Below are 24,513 nucleotides of genomic sequence, written 5' to 3'. Positions count from 1 at the left end.
AGTTTCGTTTCCAAATGAATAACGGAGAAAACGGGACCAAACTTGACTGGAGCCAACGTGCGACGTCGTGATTGGGCACTTGCAGTCTTTATATAAAGCAGAATAATGTAGTATCACTATCATCACTGAAACAGATGGGACCGTTCACTTTCACGAGCGAGGTACTATAATTTTAATATTTTAATGTCATCAGTAAATAGCAGTTTCCCACTCTGTGCCATATACTCCTAAAAAGATGTACAAGTAAATATATGGCTCTTAATTGTGAAGCTTTTGTGGCATTTCTTTGTGTCTAAAAGCAATTTTAAAGTACAAATAAAAAAAATCTCAAGCTTTCAGTCTTGGACTTTTTTTAGGTGATTAATATTTGATTGTTTTTCTGTCTTCCAGGAGGCTGGCTGCTTATCAGGGATAGTACTGAAAAGTCTGCAGAATTTAATCCCTGGCAGAGTTTTGCTTGCTTTATTTTAAATAACAGTTACTCTCTGCAAATTTTTCAAATTATTTTGTTTTCTTTTCCTTTGATAATTGCAAATATTTGCAGGTAATTGCAAAAGTTTTAGAAGTTTTAAACTTTTCAGAATGTGTCACAATACCCCGAAGTTATTACAAGGACCAAAGCAGGAATTATGAGTCTGAAAGCAAAGAAGAAAGCTCGGTGAGTTTTCCTTATTCTACCCCACCCCACCCTCAAGGGAGTGATTGTGTATTAAGTCTCTTTTGTTTGTCTGTGTGTTTGTTAGCAGTCTATCAGATCGGAGCAAATGTGAAAATCATTGAAAACATTATATTACCCACAATTTTTTATGGATCGCCTTCAAAACTTAACAATGTACTAGACCTTGGGGGACATGACTACCTAGGTTGGCTAAGGATTTGACCTTGACCTGACCTCTATTGCTATGCCCAAAATCAAAGTTGACTTTTGACATTACAATGATAAAACTTTGCTAAATCACACACTTCATGAATACATCCTAAAATGTCAAGTTGTTACAGCTCATAGAAGCCAGATCAAAGGTCAGACATCAGTTTGTTGTTTAAAAAACAGGCTGATATAAGCAAGCTGTGTTTGTCTTTTATATTTGGTGGTATTGTACAGCACTTTGGTTTGCCCTATTACTGTTGGTTTTAAAAGTGCTTCACAGATAAAGTGGACGATATGGTATGCAGCACTTCCTGCATCTTGAACAGTGATGGATATTGATATGATTTTGTCACTAATGTTATTTTTTAGTTTGCTTGTAGGTCAGATTATTTATCAGTTGCCTTACTGGTGACTGGTTTGTTTTCTGTAATTAAAAAAAAAAGGCTTTCACCAATGTTGCAACATTTTATTACCTCCTAATGTAAACTCAGTGTAGCTGCATTACATGAATGTGAGACAATTGTTCTGTGATGCAAAAGTGTCTGAAAAAAACATGTCAGTATTGGTAAAAGGAAATTATAAGCATGGAGGTTTTCTAGTGTTTGACTGACAGTATTATTGAAATTGCGTGGTGAAAGCAATCGATAATGACTGTGTGCCTGTTTATAGGGAGGGGCACGGTTACACCCTACACTTCCAGTCTTATCTCTGTAATCAATTACAGAGATAAGACTGGATAAGACATGGAATTGTTTTCCCACACAGTGTGAATTACTGCTCAGTGTGTAAAGATTCAAACCCCTATATGAAATGTTTTTTATTAGTCTTTGAGTGCACAACTTCAATGATCTCCATGAAATAGTATATTTGTAACCAATTCCCTAAAATACTAAATACTAGGTAGTAATTATATACTTGTATAGTAATACAATATTATCTACACCTATAATGTATGAGGACTCATTTTGGGTTACTTTTAGTTCAAACTATATGTTCTTTAGTTTCTTACCATCAATTTTGCTTTTTTTAGGACTTCTTTTGGGGCCACAGCACCACCCTTCATTGACTACCTGAAAGATATTCTACGTCGATATCCAGATGGTGGACAGATTTTGAAGGTTGGTGTAATGTTCTGCCAAAAGCCCATCATATCAGCCACTTCACAAAATACTTCACAAAAAACTTCTTATTCTTTAGAAATTTGCGGGAACCAGACCCTTGGTCGTGACCTCAGTAAATGCTTATAGGTTTATGATCTTAATTAGCATTTTGGACCACACTAACTAAAAAGTATTTTGTAAACATAATCATTCTAACTTTTATAAATGATGATTGGCTCGGGTGTGGAAACTGGCTAATGACTTGTGTTTAAAAAAATGTCAGCTGTGTGGTTTCCTACTGAGATCCACCATTTGCGGTTTCTAAAAAACATCAAAATGAGGATAGCAAAATATGCTTAGCTCAAGGCCTCATGATGGACTTTAGTGAGTAATGTTATAATGTTCATGTTTTTAACTCCTTAATTCATAAACTAATTTTGGTCAGTTTTAAAAAGAAGCGATATTTCATACTGAAAGGATCAAATATCGATCAATCGATCAATCAATCAAGCCTTTTATTTGTCACATGCAATGTTTACACCTGCAGTGAAATTGGACCCCCCGGACCATACATATATAGCAAAGACATGATGTGGGAAGACAGGTCAGAGACAGGTAGTAATTTGGAAAAAACAATGGGCAAGTGGAAGAGGGGAAAAAAGAGACCTCTACTCATACTGGGTTCCTTATGGGAGGTCAGCATGAGAACAGAAAACAAAATATGTAGTTTACAGTGACAAAAACACTTTGCAGTAATATTCATATTTGAAGCTCTGTCTTCTGTTGAGGTTACAAATTTGTGTTCTGTTATGTGAGCACAAGTGACATGCTCTTTTTATTGTTTCAATTTGTTCATGTTGACAGCAAATTTTAATTTGATTCTTGAATTTCGTTTTAGTCATAGTCATTTGACTAAAACCTCATTTAGGTTGTGATAATTTAGACACCTAAACTCTCTTAGTTTTAGTCTTGACTAAAACTAAGAGAGTTTAGGTGTGTATAAATCTAAAGTTGATCAAGGTGAGTAAAACAAAAAAGTATAAAAGTTTGTTGTGTTTTCACCTCTAAAAGTTACTCTACACGGTTTACAAAGCACCTTGTTTTCCTTGCCATCAAATTCAAAATGTGTCCATATGTCTACTCGTCTCTTGCTCTCAAGTGTTGACATTTTACTTTACTTCTGATTGGATGGATTGGTTTTAGTTTTTATTTAGACATCATCTTGTTCTCATCAGGCAAAACAGCTTGTTGATAAAAAAAAGAAAAACGTGTCAAAAATGATTTGTTAGTGACATTAGCACTGGTTTCAGAGATCTTAAAAACTATAACAGTGTCCAGACAAATACCTTTTTATTTATATAGAAAATAATGGCAAACCCAAAATTTGCATCAAGGCACTTCATCATATGTATTGCAAGCAACATTCCTTAGATACTTGACTTGGTGAGTTAAATGGAAACTTAGATGTTGACTGTAAATAAAAACATAATACTGTACTATACTAATATGTATACTCTTAAGTATTTGACCACACTGAGCTGACATTTTATCAGATATCCTTCATATATCACTCAGGTAGGTGAAATATGAAAAAATATAATGCAGTAGAGTTCAACAATAAAATATATGTAGCCTTCATTATTACCAGTGATTTAAATCAATACACATAATGAACATGTGACAAAGCATAAAACACTTTTGGTTGTCATTGTTGGAGAATAAAGAATAAGAAATAATGTGCAACTATACACAGCAGATAAATATTAACAACAGAATCTGAAACTCCTTTCACTCTAGATATTTTGATGTTAATGTGGGAATTCTAAATTTCTAATAAAAACAGGGCTAGATCCCATTTAGATGAGTCACTCTCAGTGTTTGGTATGCTGATTCACTGGAGAGATGGGACACTTCTTGGAACAAAGTCATCGATCATATCACTTTTGTGTTATTTTTATTTGTCAATCAGGAACTGATTCAAAATGCAGATGATGCTGGAGCAACAGAAGTGGTTTTCATCCATGATGAGCGGAGCTATGGGACTGAGAGCCTTTGGACGGAAGAATTGGGAAAATACCAAGGTATTCACTGAAAACTGACGTTTTGAAACCTTTTTTGTTTGTTTTCTACATTTAAAAAGATGAATATAGAAAATATAAACTAGTTGCTTCACAGGAAAAAAAAAACAATATTCAGTTGTCTTTTTAAACTTTGTGCAGCCTTGGTTCTCTCCAGGTACTCTGGCTTTTTTTATGTCCTATTATAGAACAGTGGTCAGCGGTCATGTTTTCTCTGTCCCAGTGTGGATTCCCTCTGGAAACCCAAACTGGCACAGAGAAAAATATAAGCTCCACACAGAAGGGCCCCAGAAGGGCTCCACACTGTTTTCCTCCAACAGTCCAAAGACATACTTATCGGTAAAATCAGCGGTCCCCAACCTTTTTTGCGCCACGGACTGGTTTATGTCCGACAGTAAGGTGTTGCAGATAAATACAACAAAATAAAACCAGTACTGGTACAAAAAAAAAGATTTATTCATAACCAGTGTTGGGAAAGTTACTTTGAAAAAGTAATTAATTATAGTTACTAGTTACTTCTTCAAAAAAGTAACTGAGTTAGTAGCTGAGTTACAAGATTCTAAAAGTAATTAATTACTTGAAAAGTAACTATTGCGTTATTTAAAAAAAAATGTTTAACCATGGGGTCCAGGGTATAATTTGCCATTTTTGACTACTTTTGATTTGACCTCTACATTTCACCTTTAAAAACTGTTTATTTTGCCTTGTTTGGTATCATTCTTTTCAGCACAACCTCATGTGTATTAACACAATTGATCTAAAATCAGACAAAAAGCATAAAATCTAAGTAGAAAAAGTTATATTTTTTACTGTAACAACCACAAACATGTTTAATTAATCATATTTCATAACTTTAAATGCAAATATAAATTGTCATTTTTAAAATCATAGGCACAAGTTTTGCAAACAACAAAGTTATTTGCAGCTATTTACCTTTTAGCCCTTTTTTTATAACCATTTCAAACTATTTACATAACAATCAGGTGTTCTGCTTTCAATAAGATGCCACACAAATTATTTGTGCAACTCCAAAAATTTCTGTCTACTATACATGGAGTGCAGAATTATTAGGCAAGTTGTATTTTTGAGGAATAATTTTATTATTGAACAACAACCATGTTCTCAATCAACCCAAAAAACTCATTAATATCAAAGCTGAATGTTTTTGGAAGTAGTTTTTAGTTTGTTTTTAGTTTTAGCTATTTTAGGGGGATATCTGTGTGTGCAGGTGACTATTACTGTGCATAATTATTAGGCAACTTAACAAAAGACAAATATATACCCATTTCAATTATTTATTTTTACCAGTGAAACCAATATAACATCTCCACATTCACAAATATACATTTCTGACATTCAAAAACAAAACAAAAACAAATCAGCGACCAATATAGCCACCTTTCTTTGCAAGGACACTCAAAAGCCTGCCATCCATGGATTCTGTCAGTGTTTTGATCTGTTCACCGTCAACATTGCGTGCAGCAGCAACCACAGCCTCCCAGACACTGTTCAGAGAGGTGTACTGTTGTCCCTCCTTGTAAATCTCACATTTGATGATGGACCACAGGTTCTCAATGGGGTTCAGATCAGGTGAACAAGGTGGCCATGTCATTAGTTTTTCCTCTTTTATACCCTTTCTTGCCATCCCTCTGCAAGATATCTCACTATTTTTGACTTTTCTGAGCCTGTCAAGTCCTTCTTTTGACCCATTTTGCCAAAGGAAAGGACATTGCCTAATAATTATGCACACCTGATGTAGGGTGTTGATGTCATTAGACCACACCCCTTCTCATTACAGAGATGCACATCACCTAATATGCTTAATTGGTAGTAGGCTTTCGAGCCTATACAGCTTGGAGTAAGACAACATGCATGAAGAGGATGATGTGGACAAAATACTCATTTGCCTAATAATTCTGCACTCCCTGTATAGATATATATTTTTATCATGCCAGCTTTACTAACACAGGGGAACTCAGAGAACATGTACAGCAATTAAAGAACCAAAATGCTGAAAAAAAAAGAAAATTGAATAATGAAAAACAAGAATTGAGAGTTAATGAAATGCACAGATTTTTCTCTCCCAGGACTTTCAAAAAGTTTTTCTTTTCATACATGAAAGACAGCTGAAAAAGAATACATAATGTACATGATTTGAAATTATGTATCTGTCATGGTCCTGGGTCGTTGACCCAGCGTTTTGTGTTTTGTGACTATTTCCCTCTGTTCTAGTTATTCTGTGTCCTCCCCCCTTGTGTCCGGTTCGGGTTCTAGATTTCCTGTTTTACTTTGTAGGTCTGTGTCTCGTTATGCCCATTAAGTTCCAGCTGTGTCCCCTCCTGTGTGCCATTTCCTCATTACCTGGTGTGTGTATTTATAGTTGGTGTCTGCCTGTGCTCCTCGTCGGCTCGTCTGCGTTCATCCATGTATCACTGCGTTCCTCCGTGTAGCTCTGCATTCTATGGTGTTTCGTTCCTGTCTCTGCGTCTCTCTGCCCCGCACCCCTTTTGTATGGTCTCAGGTTTGTCTTTAGTTTCTCCCAGTTTAGGTTTGTAATTGCTCATGTTGAGTTGCCTGTTTTTGCCACCACCACCACCTTGTAAATAAACATCACTCTGTCATCAGTTCGCTGCATCTTGGGTCCTCCTTTTCCTCCACACCACACGGCTCCCTCCGCCAGCCGTGACAGTACATTGTCCTGCATGGAAATCATGTTTTTCTTGAAGGATGCAGACTTCTTCCTGTACCACTGCTTGAAGAAGGTGTCTTCCAGAAACTGGCAGTAGGACTGGGAGTTGAGCTTGACTCCATCCTCAACCCGAAAAGTCCCCACAAGCTCATCTTTGATGATACCAGCCCAAACCAGTACTCCACCTCCACCTTGCTGGCGTCTGAGTCGGACTGGAGCTCTCTGCCCTTTACCAATCCAGCCACGGGCCCATCCATCTGGCCCATCAAGACTCACTCTCATTTCATCAGTCCATAAAACCTTAGAAAAACCAGTCTTCAGATATTTCTTGGCCCAGTCTTGACGTTTCAGCTTGTGTGTCTTGTTCAGTGGTGGTCGTCTTTCAGCCTTTCTTACCTTGGCCATGTCTCTGAGTATTGCACACCTTGTGCTTTTGGGCACTCCAGTGATGTTGCAGCTCTGAAATATGGCCAAACTGGTGGCAAGTGGCATCTTGGCAGCTGCACGCTTGACTTTTCTCAGTTCATGGGCAGTTATTTTGCGCCTTGGTTTTTCCACACGCTTCTTGCGACCCTGTTGACTATTTTGAATGAAACGCTTGATTGTTCGATGATCACGCTTCAGAAGCTTTGCAATTTTGAGACTGCTGCATCCCTCTGCAAGATATCTCACTATTTTTGACTTTTCTGAGCCTGTCAAGTCCTTCTTTTGACCCGTTTTGCCAAAGGAAAGGACATTGCCTAATAATTATGCACACCTGATATGGGGTGTTGATGTCATTAGACCACACCCCTTCTCATTACAGAGATGCACATCACCTAATATGCTTAATTGGTAGTAGGCTTTCGAGCCTATACAGCTTGGAGTAAGACAACATGCATGAAGAGGATGATGTGGACAAAATACTCATTTGCCGAATAATTCTGCACTCCCTGTAAAGGAGAACATCACAGCCTGATACCTGCAGGCCTGACAGCAGGTGTATCACTCCTGTTCTCTACCTGGAGACAGCAGTCGCCTCATTGTTCTGACACACAACACAAAACTATCCACAACACTATACACTAACTACACAAGACAACACATTAACTACACACTCCAAACATGCTAAACGTCACAAATCTCTCACAACTCACAACTCAAAACTCGCTCTCTCTCTCTCTCCTGCCGTCACTCCTAAAACTTCCCCCTCTTCCTAAACAACCAAATGTCATGTTGCCATATGACTTTTGAGTGGTCGACATGGTGCATTTTTCCACCAACAGGAACGGCTATTTTTTGTTTGGTCATAAGCAGAGAGTGCTTGCTAGCGCTGTCCTTAGACAGTTAACGTGACAAAACTATTGGGGGAAAAACGCCACGTATATATTGTTTATCATGACTCTGGTTTTACATGGCCTATCAACACAATTAAAAACTGGTATATATCACTTTGTTGCTTTGTCATCTTGAAGTGGTCATATGATTGGCTTACCACGACTACTTTATTCTTCCTCAGCCAAACAGCAGCACTCATGCGATTGTTTTGCCCCCTTAGCTCCAGGTGTTGTGCCAAAAAGTGATAGTCACTCACGAGGGCGCGCGGAGCTGCTTAAAGCTGTTGCGCCCGGATTACTTACGTAGACAGCTACTTCCATGCAACTGATATAAGATGCTGTAAGCTGAACACAGCTTCAGCCGTCTGTTTGTTGACAAATAGTAACCCGACCACATTTTCATGTTAGTAACGGTAACGGCGTTGTAACGATAGAAATAGTAATTAGTTAGATTACTCGTTACTGAAAAAAGTAACAGCGTTAGTAACGGCGTTACTGACACTGTTACTTGTAATGCCGTTAGTAACGCCATTACTTGTAATGCCGTTATTCCCATCACTGTTCATAACACATGGGAAAAGACCCAGTGAAACAGAGTTAACAATAAAAACGATAAAAAAAAAAAATGAATAAAACCGATTAAAACCCTGAAAAACATACATTTCACACCTGAGACTCAACTCACCAAACGACTCACGGTCCGTGCCCCAGGGGTTGGGGACCGCTGGGTTAAATGGCAACTCTAAATTGGCCATAGGTGTGACAATGAGGTTGAATGGTTATGCAACAGACTGCCAACCTGTGTAGAGATGTATCCTTTTTAATGCCCCTTTGCGGTCAGGATAGGCTCGTTTTGTTTCATTTATAGTTTTTCCAAGTCTTCAGATTTTCAGCTGACTTGCTCCTGGCACTACCTCCTGAACCCACAGACCACAGCTCCGAAAACAATGTAATGCAGAGATACCTTAAACATACACCATGAGCATGTTTTGTTTTTGCAAAGGTCCTGCTCTCTATGCCTACAACAATGCCACATTCACTGATGAAGACTGGCAAGGAATTCAGATGGCTGGAAGGAGTGTCAAGCGTGATGACCCAAACAAAGTCGGGAGGTTTGGAATCGGCTTCAACTCCGTTTATCACACAACAGGTGAAACTATCTATAATTAGCACACATGGCAAGGAAAACATAAACAGTTGACATTGACATATCTTTCTTTACTTTGTCCACAGATGTACCAAGTATATTCAGTTCAGAGCATCTTGGCATGATGGATCCCCAAGAAAAAATATTTGGAGAGAGAAATGGAGGGTTTTGGTGGTCTTTGGATGATGTTGAAGACCAAGAAGTTCTACTGAATATGCATGATCAGTTTCAACCATTTAGAGATATAGTCTCACTTGTATGTGAACATGGATGGTCAAAAGTTGTCATGGAGGATCAGCACTTCAATGGGACAATTTTTAGATTTCCTTTACGTAATGAAGCATCAGAGATTTCTGATAATCTGTATGACTCAGATAAAGTGGTTGAGCTTTTTGATAGCTTCATTGCAGATGCAGATTTGAGCCTCCTCTTCTTGAAAAATGTCACCTCTGTGTCCTTGTTACATATTAGTGAAGATGGAGCTGTTAACACCAGACTTGAAGTGAAATCCTCAGTCCCCACAGATGGTGTTTTAGAGCCAGAAGAGGAGTCAGTCATTGAGGGTCTAACAAGGTTCAAAGTTATAACTGTGAGTTCAAAAGACCAAAAAGAGACAAAGTGGCTTCTGACAACATGTACCATGAAAGAGGGCGTTGCAGAAGATCTTGATTTGCTTACAAAGAAGTTGAGCTTTTTACCTCAAGTTGACCTGGCATTCCCCTGTGGTGAGAAGAGAGACTGTAGCCAGAGCAGACTGAGCTGCTTTCTCCCCCTTCCAAACAATGAATCCAATAAGACAGGACTCCCAGTTTATGTCAATGCATGCTTTGGCCTCACAGACAATAGAAGACACATCAAATGGCAAGAGGAAGACCAGAGACATGATGAACATGCTTTGTGGAATGAAATGCTGATGAAGAAGGTGTTTCCACAAGCATACATCAAGATCATTCAAGATGCCATTAAACTTGCCCAAAAATCTATCCTCCCCGTTTCCTCTGTGTACAATCTGTGGCCAGATCTCACTCAGATACAACACAAAGAAAAATGGCATGCTCTCACTCTGGATGTTTTTCATCACTTATTCAGACAGAACGTGGCCATCCTCTCTCTTGCTAAAGATGAAAGACAGTTTATCTCTCCATCAGAAGCTGTTTTCCCCTGCAATGGCCCAACAAGCACCAACATATTGTCTGCCATTAAAAGGGCTTTAGTGTCATGTGGAGAAAATCTTGTCACTTTACCAGCTAGTGTTGCAAAGGCTATAAATGAGGCCTACCCAAACCCTACTACCCTAAAACATGTGACTCCAGCATTCCTCAGGGCCATTCTCCACAGGACCGGTGTGGATAACATCACTAAAGATGACAAACTCAGTCTTTTGGAGTACATTTTAGGGGATGAACAATATAAAGAACTTGAGGGTCTTCACCTCCTTCCACTCAGTGATGGCTCTTTCAGATATTTCACATACAAAGAGGAAGACACTGCTTTGATTGACAGCCATGAATTTCCAAGGTAGGATTTTCATACATCTATCAATATTTAAAATAAATGTTACATAAAGTATAACTGAAGTTGTCATTTTTTTTATTATTTTGAGTGTCAAGTTTTTCCATTGTTTTGTTACATTTAAGGCAAAACTAGCACTTATCGTTACGTCTGATAAAACCAAAATAAAGCATGCATAAGCTGAATAGTGTGACATAGTGCCACATTTTAATTGCAGCAGAAATTTTGGTAATTAGACATCCAAAAAGACCTGATTTACTGTTCGACTATGTTCACCAAAAAAGGTGGACAGATCCACTGGGCTTATAAGATTTTGAAGAATATTCATATATTGAATGAAATTGTAAACCCAAGTCATGACTTGTGAGCAGAGATGCACAGTAAAACGTTACAAGTGATGCATTACTGTAATCTGTAGTAAGTAATTTAAGGAGTACTATTGCAAAAAAAGTAATTCGTTACTTTCCCGTAAACACCCTGCATTGCTGCATTACTAAACCGCTGTAATTTTGTTTGTGAGAGTGTCTCATGACAATGATGTAAGCATGTGCGATGTCCGTGGCAGCAACAGACGTGCCTAGATCAACAATGAATAGTATGGAATGCAGGAGAGAGAACGACCATGTAGAGTTTAAAACTTGGAAGTACTGACATTACTTTAAGTTTGATTCTGTAAAGAATGACAAAAACATTAGCATCCGCTGTACACTTTGTGTGGGATGAAAACTTCTTTCTACAGCGAAAAATTAAACTGAGCAAGCACCTAGCAAGCTGCCATGGGAATGTGAAATTCACAGGTCCCACCCCAACCACCAACCCCCACTGACCGCCACGGAGAAGTAATCAGTAATTAGCAACTAATTACTTTTTTCAAATAACTTGACCAACACTGCTTGTGAGGCACAGGGTGCTTGTGAAGTGTTTCATTTACAGTGAACAGTTTCGTTTTTACGTTTCTGACAACGGCCAGCAAACTTTCCAGTTCCCAGTCCCAGTGTCACTGAAATAGGGGAGCTTTTTCTAGTTGGAATGCACCTGCCCTGCCAGGCTACCTGGCACTAGTCCTCGAGCTTGCTGCACCATCCCTCCCTGCCGTGGAGCAAAAGACCACGCCTCTATTACATGACTCCTAACAGTTTGATCAACAGATATCACTACTTTTGTTTTTGTTAAATTGAATTAACAAAATTATATTTTGTGCAGACTCTTGTTGCCCTTCTGTAAGCACCTCTTCATCCCAAATGATCTGACTCCAGCCTGCAGTGCCCATCTGAAAAAACTGGCCAGAAGAAGTAGGTCAAAGTAGTATGCAGAGACCTGAAAGTCATTTGTACCTACCATACATTTTTAAACAGCACAGCTCTTAAAATCTCTCTTTATTTTTATGATCTGTTCTTTAGATTTCTTCAAGATCATCAATGTTGATGCATCCCGTGTAGCTGAATATACAAGAAGGTATTTGCCACCAGACTGTAAGCAGACAGGGAAGAACGTTGTTACATGGGAAAACGGCAACAGTCAACATCCACCTTCAGACTGGTTTCAAGAATTCTGGAGGTTTCTCAACAGTCATTTTGATGAGTTAAGTCCTTTCACTGACATACCTCTAATACCAGTTAGTCCTCTGTCTGGCAGTCAGACTGTATCAGTAGCAAAACTACAGCAGAACACAACTCTGATCTTTCAGAAAAGTAAACAGCTGAATTTGCCAGACCAAATAAGTCAGCTGCTGAACAAAGTTGGTGGCACAGTGGTGAGAGGAAATGAGTGGCTCAAGCATGTAGACCTTGACTCATATGTGCTGTGCCCATCTCCAAGGAGTGTTTTGAAGGTCCTGATGAATTTAGATTTCCAGCATCTTGTCACAGAACTCAAATCCGCCTCTCACACAGCACGAGAAGAACTGAAAGATTATCTCTCTTATCTGGATTCTCTCTCAAAAGCAGAGAAAGATTTTCTCTTGAAGTTGCCTTTGTTTCAAACCATGAAAGGATTCAGTGTTGCAGCTCAATCAAAACAAGCTGTGCTTCTGATCTCAGGCCTAACAGTACCAACAGAGCTCCCTATGCCTGATTCCATAATCCAGTGTTCTACTGAGACTGACCGCAGACTGTTACAGCTGCTCAAAGTTCATCTCTTGGACACCGCCGAAGCAGCCAGTGTTCTTGTTGACAGCATAAGCAAAGGCGCTTGCAGCAGTGACAACACTAACAAAACAATGACTTGGATTTTACAGCATGGTAAGGTGCTTTTCTCACAAAACGAATCCCTGAAATGTAGCTGTAAGGACTTGAGCTTCATTGAGGTGAATGGACAGCTGAAAAAGGCATCTGACTTTTTTGATCCAAGAATTCAGACTTTTAAAGTCATCTTTGAGTCAGACTTCTTTCCACCGCCTTCATACACTCATTCACTGCAGATGCTGGAAAGCTTAACAGAAATCGGATTACTGAATAAAGAGATGGATGTCTCACCTGAACATTTGCTACATGCTGCCACGCTGACTGACAAACTGTGTGTGAACTCACAAACTGAGGCTCTGAGAAGAGCTCAGGTTCTGTTGGAAATGGTGGAAAGTAATGATCTACTGACAAAGTTTTCTCACAAACAACTTCATTGCCTCAAAATGCTAAAATGGATCCCATGTGAACAACCTGGAAGTGAGAAACAATTCAGTGATAAATCTCAGAAGTATTGTTTGTTTTGCCCAAATGAAATAAGACATTCTGTGTATAAGGACATTGTTGGACATGTAATGCCACTAACAGGTAAGCTCAGTGACAGAGTTAGCAACAGACTTGGTCTCAAAGACCTACCACCACCTGAAAAAGTGACTGAGAATCTGTCAGTCTTGAAATCAAAAGCACTGGAAATGGTTAATCCTGACACAGATGTAGACTTCAAAAGACAGCTGCACAGCATTTACAAACACATGCAAGACAATGTCTCTGTATTTGTTACAATGATGGGCAATGAGACATGTTGGCTATGGGCCCAGAACGAGTTTGTTGCACCCCAGGATCTGGTTCTTGAATACCCAAATAATCTAGATCTGAGTTCTTACATTGGGAAGGTGCCAAGTGAATTTTTGCCATACAGAACATTGTTCCAGAGGTTTGGCCTGAGAAAAGTACTTTCCAATGAAGACATTTTGGGCATTCTGTACTCCATCCAGCAAACAATTGAAGCAAGACAACAGCCGATTGCAAGTTCTTCAGAGGTCAAAGTGTCAATAGAAATTCTCAACTGGCTCTGGAAAGAGAAGAAAACAGTTCAGGATGACATCCCAGTGCCAGTCATTGCTGAGGGAGGAAAATTTACCCTTAAACCACGATCAACAGCTCTTTTCTGTGATGTAAGCAAAAATGGACTGAAAGAACTAAACTGCAGAGAAGAGGAAATTTATGTCATACATGAGGAAATCCCAAAAGCAGCGGCTGAATGGCTGGAAATTCGTTTTCTCAGTACCCACATCCTTGATCCAGAGGAGATAGGAATAGAGCAGTGTGGACAATCTGAACCAATAACAATGAGAATAAAAAACATTCTTAAAGAGTACGATGAAGACAGTGACATCTTCAAAGAGCTCATCCAGAATGCAGAGGATGCTGGGGCAGATGTTTGCAAGTTCTTGGTGGATTTCAGAGTACACAGAGATGCCCCCGAAAGCCTGATTGACCCTGACATGGCTCTTTGTCAGGGACCTTGTCTTTGGGCTTTTAATAATGAGCAGTTCACAGCCGAGGATTGGAAAAATATTGTCAGAGTTGGCTCAGCCTCAAAGGAAAACAAAGCAGAAAAAATTGGAAAGTTTGGACTTGGATTCAACACTGTGTATCATGTGACAGATGTCCCCTCCATCCTTAGTGGCAACACTCTTCTCATACTTGATCCAAATGTTACTCATCTCACAAAGCATATCAAACACAAAACAAATCCTGGAATCAAGCTGGATCTCTCTCAACAGCGACTCTTTCATTGTTTTCCTGGTCAGTTTGGATCATATGAAAACATTTTTGACTGTAATTTCACCCGAAAAAGTCCTCCTGAACCCTATCCAGGCACTCTGATCAAATTACCTTTCCGAAGTGAAGAAGAGGCTGTCAAATCAGAAATAAGCACAAATGTGTATCAAAAACCCAATATCCTTGATTTTCTACATCTCTTTTCTAAGAATTCACAAACCCATCTGCTTTTTTTAAAGAACATCATTACATTATCCCTCCAAAATATCCCACACAATGGATCAACTCCACCAAGAGAAAATGAAATAGAGACCATCTTCTCTGTGTCAAAAACTACTGTGAGTGCAATGGAGATTCCTGATGACAACAGTGTGTCCAAGCAACGTCATGCTGAGAAATCACTGATGAAACTTGATGGTAAATGCAAAGGACTAATTGAATCTTGCACAGTCAGAATTATCCAAATATCCAGTCAGCAGTCTAATGAAAATGAAATTCAGTTCTGGCTCCTGTACAACTGCTTTGGGACAGATGAGTCCTTTAAAATGGCCATTCACAAAAACAAGCAGGCCAGTTTCTCTTTGCCCATTGGAGGGATTGCTGTGCCCTTGCAAAATGATCCAGAAACTGGAAAATTCAGCACATTACAAACAGATCTTGTTGGACAGGCCTTTTGCTTCCTTCCTCTTCCCATTCACACGGGTCTTCCTGTCAATGTAAATGGCACATTTGCTGTGACAAGCAACCGAAAAGGTCTGTGGGAAACTGGAGTGAAAAATGACTGGAACAAAGCTCTCCTTCAGGATCCAGTAGTGACAGCATATGTTACTGTACTCAAGGCACTAAAGAAAATGTCAGAAAATAAACAGCTGGTGAGTTACTGTTATCACACCTTTTGGCCTGATAGGGAGAAAGTGAGTGAAACTTTCAAGCCTTTAGTGGACGCACTTTACTCAACCATTGTTGATGACTCTGTTGGTCCAGAGCTCTTTAGTGATGGAGAACAATGGCTCTCAATGAACAATGCCATATTTCTTCATGAGAGCATTGAAAATGATGAAAAGATTGGTGACCTTGCAGTGCAAGTTTGTCAGAAATATGCAAAAGGACCCAATCATGTTGTTCCTCTTCCACTTTGGCTGAGAAATAGCTTCAAACAGGCTGGCCTAGAAAAGGTTTTACAAAACAGGACATGGAACTGGGAGAAGTTCTACAGAGAAGCAGTGTTCAGTAACCTAACTACAATGGACTCGAAGAGTAGAGATACCCTTGTGCTGCATGCTATTGACCTTCATATCAAAGAAATTGACAATCTGCTGCTCTGCTATCCATGCATACCCACAAAGGGTGGACAGCTCCAACATGTCAGGAAACTTGTGAATCCTACAGGGAAAGTGGCCTGTCTTTTTGAACCAAACGAGGGACGCTTGCTTGATGGATCCGAAAATGACTTCAGATCTCCAAAAAGGATTCAGCGTTTGTTGGAACTTGGTATGGCAAATGACCATCTCCCATTGGAAGACATCACAGAGAAAGCAGGCACAATTAATAAAACCTGGAGCATTGACAAAAAGAAAGCATTTGTGCATTTGAGGTGCCTTTTTGAACTGATGAAGAATCACATTTATGATATAGAGTCTCACCACTGGAAAACACTGAGGACAACTGCATTTCTTCCAGCATATTCACCTGGTGATGCAAAAATGGAAGGAAATGTAACACTTAAAAGGCCCACTGATGTTTTTAGTGACAAATGCTCCCTTCTTGTTAACATGACACAACCAGTGTTGGATCATACTAATCTAAACATACACAACACAGATCCAGTTCTACTGATTTTAGGAGTTCACAGCACTCCAAAACCAGAAATGGTTCTTATGCAGTTGCACCAAACAAGCAAACAAGCACACTCTATTGACAGATCCATGCTTTACAAAATAGCATCTGAGTGCTATAAGTTTCTGGATCAGTGGATCTCTCATTTTGGAAAAGTTTGCATCCCACACTGGGCAAGTTCATTTCCATTCATCCTCATTGGCGATACATTTGTGAATGTCGACCGTGTAGCTGAGAACGGGCAATTTGAAGCAAAGCCCTATCTCCACGTACTTCCAGCTGCCTTCACAAGCTTCAGGAACCTCTGGACATGTATAGGTGTTGAAAAACATTTCACAAAAATTCAGTTTCTAACTGTGTTGCAAGAATTAAAAGCTCAACATGTAAATAAGCCCCTACCAAAAAGTGATCTCTCAGTTGTCCTCACAATTTTAAATAAAGGGATTTTTGAGGCCAAATTGAAAATCACGGATGACTTTCTGATACCCAATGAGCGTGGAGTTTTGCAACCTGCAAGTGAGCTATTTTACAATGACAGCCCATGGATGCCACTCACTTCAGGTGTCACATTATGTCACGAGAATATCCCACGTGTTATGGCTCGCCACCTTGGAATCAAAACAACAAGGCATCATACTCTGGAAAACCACATAGTTGATGACATGTCACCATTTGCTTTTGACTTTGAACAGCAGGAACAGCTGACTGTTCGTATTAAAAACATAATTTCAGCCTATCCATCAAAGAAGGACATCCTTAAAGAGCTCATTCAAAATGCTGATGATGCAGAAGCAACAGAAATTCACTTCATCTGGGACAAAAGACAACATGGAAAAGTAAAAACATTTGGGAAGAAATGGAACAATCTCCAGGGTCCAGCACTTTGTGTGTTCAACAACAAAGTGTTTTCTGATGCTGACATTAAGGGAATTCAACAGCTGGGAGAGGGAGGAAAGCACAGCACCCCAGGGAAGATAGGCAAGTACGGAGTTGGATTCAACTCTGTTTACCATCTGACTGACTGCCCTTTGATCCTTACAGGAGATGAAGTACTTTGCATTTCTGACCCCAATCAAAAATACATTGAAAATCATTCAAATAACCAGCGATATGGCATTGGCTATAAACTAGCAGACACTTTCAAAGAAATGTACGTAGATGTCTACAAATCCTTTCTTCCAGACAAATTTTCTCTTAAAGAGGGCACCATGTTCAGATTACCTCTGAGAATGGGTACAAATGCAAATACCTCCAAAATATCACAGCAAGGAGTCACTGACCGCGACATGAAAGAACTGTGCTCTGCCCTGTCTGAAGATCCTGAAGGACTAATTCTCTTTCTGAAAAACATTTGCAAAATCAAAGTCCATGAAATCAGTGAAGATTCACAAGAACTTAAAACCATCTTTGAGGTTGAAAAACATCTGCCACAAAGAAGTCGGGACGAGAAAGATACTTTTGTAAAACATCTACAAAATGCACTGCAATCAGACAAAACAGTAACACCGCACAAGACTTTCTATGAAACTGTGATTTCCACCTCAGATAAAAGACAAAGTAAGTGGATTGTTGCAGAACAGTTTGGTTCTTTCAAATACAATTTTCTCTTGAAAATATCAGACAAACTTCCCCAAGCATCATTAGCTGCACGTGTGAACACAAGAGGATACCTCATGGATTTTAAAGGAGAAGCCTTTTGTTCACTTCCTTTGCCAGGGAAAACTGGACTGCCAGTACATGTCAATGGAAACTTTGAGGTTGATTCTGCCAGGAGAAGCCTTTGGAAAGAAGATGGGGAGAGTAAGAAATCAAACTGGAATGAGATTTTGAAACAGAACGTCATTGCTCCGCTTTATGCAGATCTCCTGCATTACATCAGGTGCAGCATTGCAGTCAAGAAAGTTTCCCTTACATTTATTGGCTCATGTTTCAGTACAGAATACTTGTGTTTTTGGCCAACTGTGTCCAAGGATGTTTGCCCAGACTGGCATGAAATGATACATGGAGTATACAGATCACTGAAAGAAAAAGGCCTTGATGTAATCCCTGTGATGAAGAGCTCAACACAGAAAATTGCAGATAAAAAAATTAAAGAATACTCTTTTGACTGGTGTAATGTCAGTGAAACAGACTCACTTGAGGACCCTTATCTGACAAACCTGACAAACTACAAGCTGATGCCCATCTTGGAAGATCTTGGAATGAAGCTGGTTCCTTATTCCACAAACATGCAGAGGATTTGGAAAAGTTTCAGATCTGCTGGGGTTGAAGTGAAAGAGGTCAGTCCCTCCTCTGTGCAGACTTTCTTACGAGCAAAGCCTCTCAATGATCCAACCCAAACAGATAAGGATTTACCTTTACCCATAAGTGCCACTTTGATCAAAGATGAAACAAGATGTTCAGAGCTCTTGAGTTTTTGTTTAAAAGATTTCTCCTCACAAAAGGTCACCCAAGACAATTCAAATTTACTTGATGGGCTTCCACTTCTTCTCAGAAGAGATAAAGTATTGACAGTTTTCAACTCCCAGTCACCCAAGTGGATATCAAGATATGCAAATCTCTTCTTTGGCCGTGAGGAAACATTTGCAGATTATCACACAAACATTCAGCACATTCGTCTTCTACAAACTTTTAACTTTGTCAAAACGTTAACATTGCCATGTGCAGCAAGAGCTTTGAAACCATTTGTTCAGCATCTTCTTAAGAACTGCTATGTTGATCCACTCTGTGGTCTTCATGTCCCAAATGAGACAATGTTGGAGTGGCTGAAATCACTTTGGATGTTCATAACAAGTGAAATTAAACTACCAACATCTAGAGTTGATGAACAAAGCCTGACACTAAGTGATGTGAGGAAACTCTTCAGTGACTGCTACATTTTACCTGTTGTGTGTCCAAGGTTGAACAACAAGCACTTCCTGCAAACAATGAAACACATGTCAAGTGTTGTGTTTGCCTCACAGAAACACAAAGACATATCAGGCATCCTCTTCAAACTTGGTTTTATGAGGTTTGATCATGTTTTCTTCTCTGAGATGGATCGATGGATATATTCATGTCTACAAGATGAACTTCTTGATGTAGATGATGAAAGCTCAGTGTTGGATCAAGTATACAACATTAATCGCTCAGAGTTTTCCCAGCTTTCAAATGATGATATGAAAGAGTTTCAGATGTTCCTGCAATCGGGATTATCCAAATCTAAAGTCAGCCAAGAGTATGTGAGGAAGCTCAAATCCTTACCAATATTTGAAACAACACATGGTGAACGAGTGAGGATTGATGGACCTAAAAAGGTTTATTTTCTCAACAGTGTTTATTCAGTGAAATTTCCAGATTTGTTCAACCTGCCCAACAACATTTTTCTGAAACACAACTCTGAGAACTACACACTGTCACAAACACTCAACATTCAGGTCCTGAATGATTTGGAGTATTTCATGAAGTTCATTCTACCTGTTGTACACCAACTCACAGAGTCACAGATTCTTCACAGCCTCAAACTGTTGCTGTCACTACGTTACTCTTTGAAGGAAAGGGAAACTATCATCTCCTCACTGAAGACAGTAAAACTGATTCGCAGTTCTCAAGGTAGACTGGAGCCTGCATCATACTACTTTGATGAGAGAGTGGAGCTGTACAAACAAATGTTGCCCCACGAGAGATTTGTACCTGAGAGATTTTGGACTGAACTGTGTGAAGGAGATGACTACACAACAGAAAAAGCAAAAGAGCTGGTCAGAAAACTTGGAATGAAGCATGTTGTGTCAGCGGACGAGATAATACATTTTGCATACCAGCTGGAATCAGAAGCAAAAGTTAACAGAAGACTCAAAGACATGAAACTGAAATCATCATTACTTTTCAGGGAAGCCTTAAATAAAGCATGTGATCCCAAAGACAACAAGGAAAGGTTGCTGGAAAGCATTGCTGACATCAAATTCATTTTTCCAGTTATGATTCGAAAAGAACTGTCCAACTACCACCAACCATTTGCTCCTGAAGGAACTACTGTTAAAATTAGAGGCTCGTTGATTGAGAAAAATCCAGAGCATCAAGATTTGATTTGGACCTCAATACCAGTTATTCACTTACCAGTTTATACAACACAGAAACTTGTGCAGATGATGAAAAATGCAGGAGCTCATGAAGAACCACCTCCAAACTGTGTTGCCAGTAACATAAGAAACATCTGTCAGTCACCATGTGAAACTGACCAGCTGATCAAAACACGAGCTAAAGTGTTCAGAAGTTCGTACGCTTACCTGCAAGCAAAAAGATTTGAAGGAAACCAGCTGGCTGGTCTTCCTGTTGTGTTGGTTGAAAAAGACACAAAACTTATGAGGCCTGATGACGTGTGTCTGTCGCTCTCCTATGATCGTGACTTCAGACCATATCTGTACAAGATTACTCCAGAAGATGCAGTGTATGCACCGTTCTTTCAGAAAATTGGTGTGAAGAACGAAGCTACTGCAGAGCAATATTGTAATGTTTTGGCAGCAGTTTACGCTGATTCCTGTGATAAACAAAAACTACATTCAAACCAGCTGAGAACTGTGAAACGAGCTGTTGAGCAGTTGTTTAAGTTAATCAGTGCTCAGGGAAACCAGACGCTTCTTGAAAATGTTGAGACTCTGTATCTTCCTGCAGTAGATGGTAAATTATACCCATCATCCACACTCTGCTACAACGACACAGTGTTTGAGACCAAAAGGTTGGAAGAAGCGCTGGAGAACAAGTTCCTGCTGCTTGAGAAACTCAGTGAATGTTATTTGGGCAACGACAAATACAAGCATCATCAGCTGTTGCAACTGCTGCCTCAGAAGTTTCAGCCAAAGATGCTGTCTGATTTCACAGATGAAAGAGTTGTGGAATCAAAGATGCAGCGTTGTGAACTTGGGACTGGCTGTGAATTTAGCGGATGGTTTGCTAAACATCTCTCCTCAGGAGCCTTTAAATATGGATTCATTTGTCTTATTAGAGAGCAGTTGCAAGGCAAAATAACACAAGAAGATGCTTCTAACATATGTCAGAAGATTTTTGGCAGTATACAGATTATCTGCTGCAAAACATTGAAAACAACACTCTGGCTCAATAAACAGCCACTTCCCAAAACTGATGAAGAAAATGATGTTTTTGTGGAACGAGGGCAACAAGGATGCACCTTTTACTTAAAGCACAATGATGACATGGCTGTCAAGGTAATAAATGAAGTCATCATGACACTGACAAAAGAGATTAATGCTCTTTTAGGGAACAGAATTGCATCGGTTCACCTTCCAGTGCTGGGACAACTCCTCATGTGTGATGATCTGCAAGATGTTCGGAAAACTTTGGCTAAACATCAGATCTGTGACAGTGCTGAAACTGAAAGTTCCTCTTTTAGTCCAGCAGCCCCTGGGACAGAGGTTCCAGAAGAATGGCATGATTGTTTGGACATGAATGTCCTCAACAACTTTGAAGAGGGGGAATATGTTGGCTACAGCATTGATGACAATTACATTTATGGAGTTATTGCTGAAGAACTGCCTGGTCACAATGGACGATATTCATGGAGATACAAAATAGATATTGGAGAAGATGAGCCCACTGAAGTCAGCTGTGTTGATCTGTTTCAGTTTAAACGAGAAAAGAAGGTAAAAACAGAAAGGAGGAAATGCATGGAGCCACGACCACAGAAGAAGACGCTAAAACCAGAAGAAAACACTTGCATGGAGCTGGAACCACTGACAGGAGCTGTGCCACATTCTTCTGAATCATCAACAAATTCTTTACCAGCCTCTGTTGAGGAAGCTAAAAGGGAAATTGATAAATGTTTGGCAGAGATCTGGAGGCTTCCTGAGGAGGAGAGGCACAAAGCCATCAAGAGGCTGTACCTCAGGTGGCACCCTGACAAAAATCCGGATTGCCAGTCTCTCGCCAATGAGGCATTCAAATATTTACAGAATCGAATTGATGAGCTTAGCAAACCCAAAGCTGCAGGATCGACCTTTTCAAGCAGAAACACAAATTTCAGAGGCTTCTATCAACAGTGGAATCAGGAGGCCAGGTATCACAGAAATAGTCGAGAGAGGTTCTCTAGAGGCTATAGAGGTTTCCATTCCTACAACTTCTGGACCCATAATGAAAATGTCCCAAGGCCAGACAGAGAAGAGGCCAGGCGCTGGTGTGGACAGGCTCGCTGCGATCTCAATGCAGCTCACAAAGACACTGGTGGAGGGAGCACAGAGTGGTGTCTGTTTAAGGTCCATCAAGCAGTGGAAAAGTCTCTCATAGCAGCATGCTATAAAAGAAATGGACAACGCCCCAACAGCAGCTCAATTTCAGCCACTGCTGCACAAGTTTCCTGCTACAGCCTCCAACTGAGAGATCTGCCTGAGATTGTGAAAAACCTGCAGACACTCGGAGTGGATCCCAAAAGGACTCAATATCCCAACTGCCATCCATATCCTCACATACCGAACGGACAATTCAGATCAGAGAATGAAATGCTGGCACTGAACAAGGCATCAGAGCTCCTTAATAAAATAGAAGCATATGTGAATTAAGGATTTAAGACAGATGGACTATCAATTAGTGTGACTGTGTTTTGACGTGTTAAAAGGATGATATCTACAATCTAAAGCTGAAATATTATTTAGCATCACAACCAAAATCATTTCAAGTTGTCTAATTTTTCACAGTAATAATCACAGAAAATATTAAAGAAAAAATGTTTTTTATTTGTGTCAATGCTATTTACTCACTAGTGTTTTTATATACATTTAGAAATATTTACTTTCCTGTGTTTTAAGCAAGTTCTACTACTGTGACCCAAGTATGTATTGTTAAATTTAAATGATTTATGATAATGAGGACCAAAACAATACCGTATGAATTTCCAATGAAAGTTTGTTTTTTGCAAAGATTTCTTTAGCATTTAGATGAAACAAAATATTTAATGCAGTATTTGGCGTTTGAGGGGTTTTAATGTAGTAGTTTTGTTCTGGAAATAAAAGTACAAAAGATTTTAATGGAAACTTTTTCAACTTTTATTCAATTTTACTTATAAAATGAAATGATGAAACAGCAATCTCATATTTCAAACACCTTTGTAAACTGATTCCCAGTCTTTCTAATACTTCTATAGTTACTTTTGGAATTTTACTGTCTCTTTTTAATAATCATGTACCCAAAACTTTTGAGAAATAAAGCGTACTTACTAAATAATGACAGTGTGTGTGTTCATGATGTGATTTCACTGAATGTTACAGCAAAGATTTACCACTTCTTTTATCTTTTATAAATTGTGAGGATTGTGCCCCCAGAGGTCTAATTCTATGTTTGAGAGGACATGCAGTAAGTCCATATGTTTTGACAGATTTCCTTTTACATCAGGCACACCGTCGAGGATCAGGATCTGAGCAGAGAATAGCAAATGTGATTACAAAGAGCATATGAACAATAGTTTTCAAGTGTCATTATATCAAACATGTCTTTGCATAAAAGCTGCAAAACTTTATGGCCATAGTGTGAAAAAAACCCCATAACATTTAAGCCTTAATAAAAATTATAAAGATATAAAACAATTATATATGTAAAATACACAATTACTTAAAAGAAATCAATAAATACATAAACACTTCAACCAGTGCTTCCTCCAACTGGATGAAAAATGGGAACACTGTGAGTGCTAAAATTATACTGTTACTAGAGCCATCCAGTCGTTATCTAAAAGTGAACATTAATTTTTTTAAGAGTTTAAGAGTTCTAGGTATCCTACAAGGATTCTCATTGCATCATTATATGCAACATGCAGCTTCTGCATGCTACATTGCTTGTAAGATGACCACAAGGGGGCAGTATATAGTGGTGCGCAATACTTTTTAAACAAAGCCACTTTAACTGGAACTGAACAGAAGCTGAATTTGTGTGCAATAGTATTTGCCTGCACATAGAGCTTACAGCATTGTCTGTATATGTCATCATCATTCATTTAATCAGTAATAAAGTGATCGAGGTA

General features: G+C 39.2%; 1 protein-coding gene across 1 annotated transcript; it reads left to right on the top strand.

Moving 5' to 3' along the window:
• Positions 1-629: 629 nt before the first annotated feature.
• On the top strand, positions 630-23,711 carry LOC146690975 (sacsin-like). The gene is made up of 7 exons (XM_085435100.1): positions 630-658; positions 1,899-1,986; positions 3,938-4,049; positions 9,055-9,201; positions 9,285-10,716; positions 11,914-12,002; positions 12,111-23,711. Exons 1-7 carry the CDS (start codon positions 630-632, stop codon positions 23,057-23,059), a joined length of 12,846 nt encoding a protein of 4,281 aa, XP_085291226.1. The 3' UTR covers positions 23,060-23,711.
• Positions 23,712-24,513: the final 802 nt, after the last annotated feature.

The sequence above is a fragment of the Copadichromis virginalis genome, linkage group LG16 (assembly GCF_057382275.1).
Source record: "Copadichromis virginalis isolate Kocher_CV1m ecotype Utaka linkage group LG16, C_Virginalis_male_GT1.1, whole genome shotgun sequence".
NCBI lineage: Eukaryota > Metazoa > Chordata > Actinopteri > Cichliformes > Cichlidae > Copadichromis > Copadichromis virginalis.
This window is presented reverse-complemented; position numbering and strand designations above follow the sequence as displayed.

Coding starts and splice junctions, on each gene's coding strand:
- LOC146690975 (XM_085435100.1), top strand. CDS start 630: ATGAGTCTGAAAGCAAAGAAGAAAGCTCG. Junction 659..1,898: donor AAAGCAAAGAAGAAAGCTCG/GTGAGTTTTCCT, acceptor TGCTTTTTTTAG/GACTTCTTTTGGGGCCACAG. Junction 10,717..11,913: donor GACAGCCATGAATTTCCAAG/GTAGGATTTTCA, acceptor TATTTTGTGCAG/ACTCTTGTTGCCCTTCTGTA.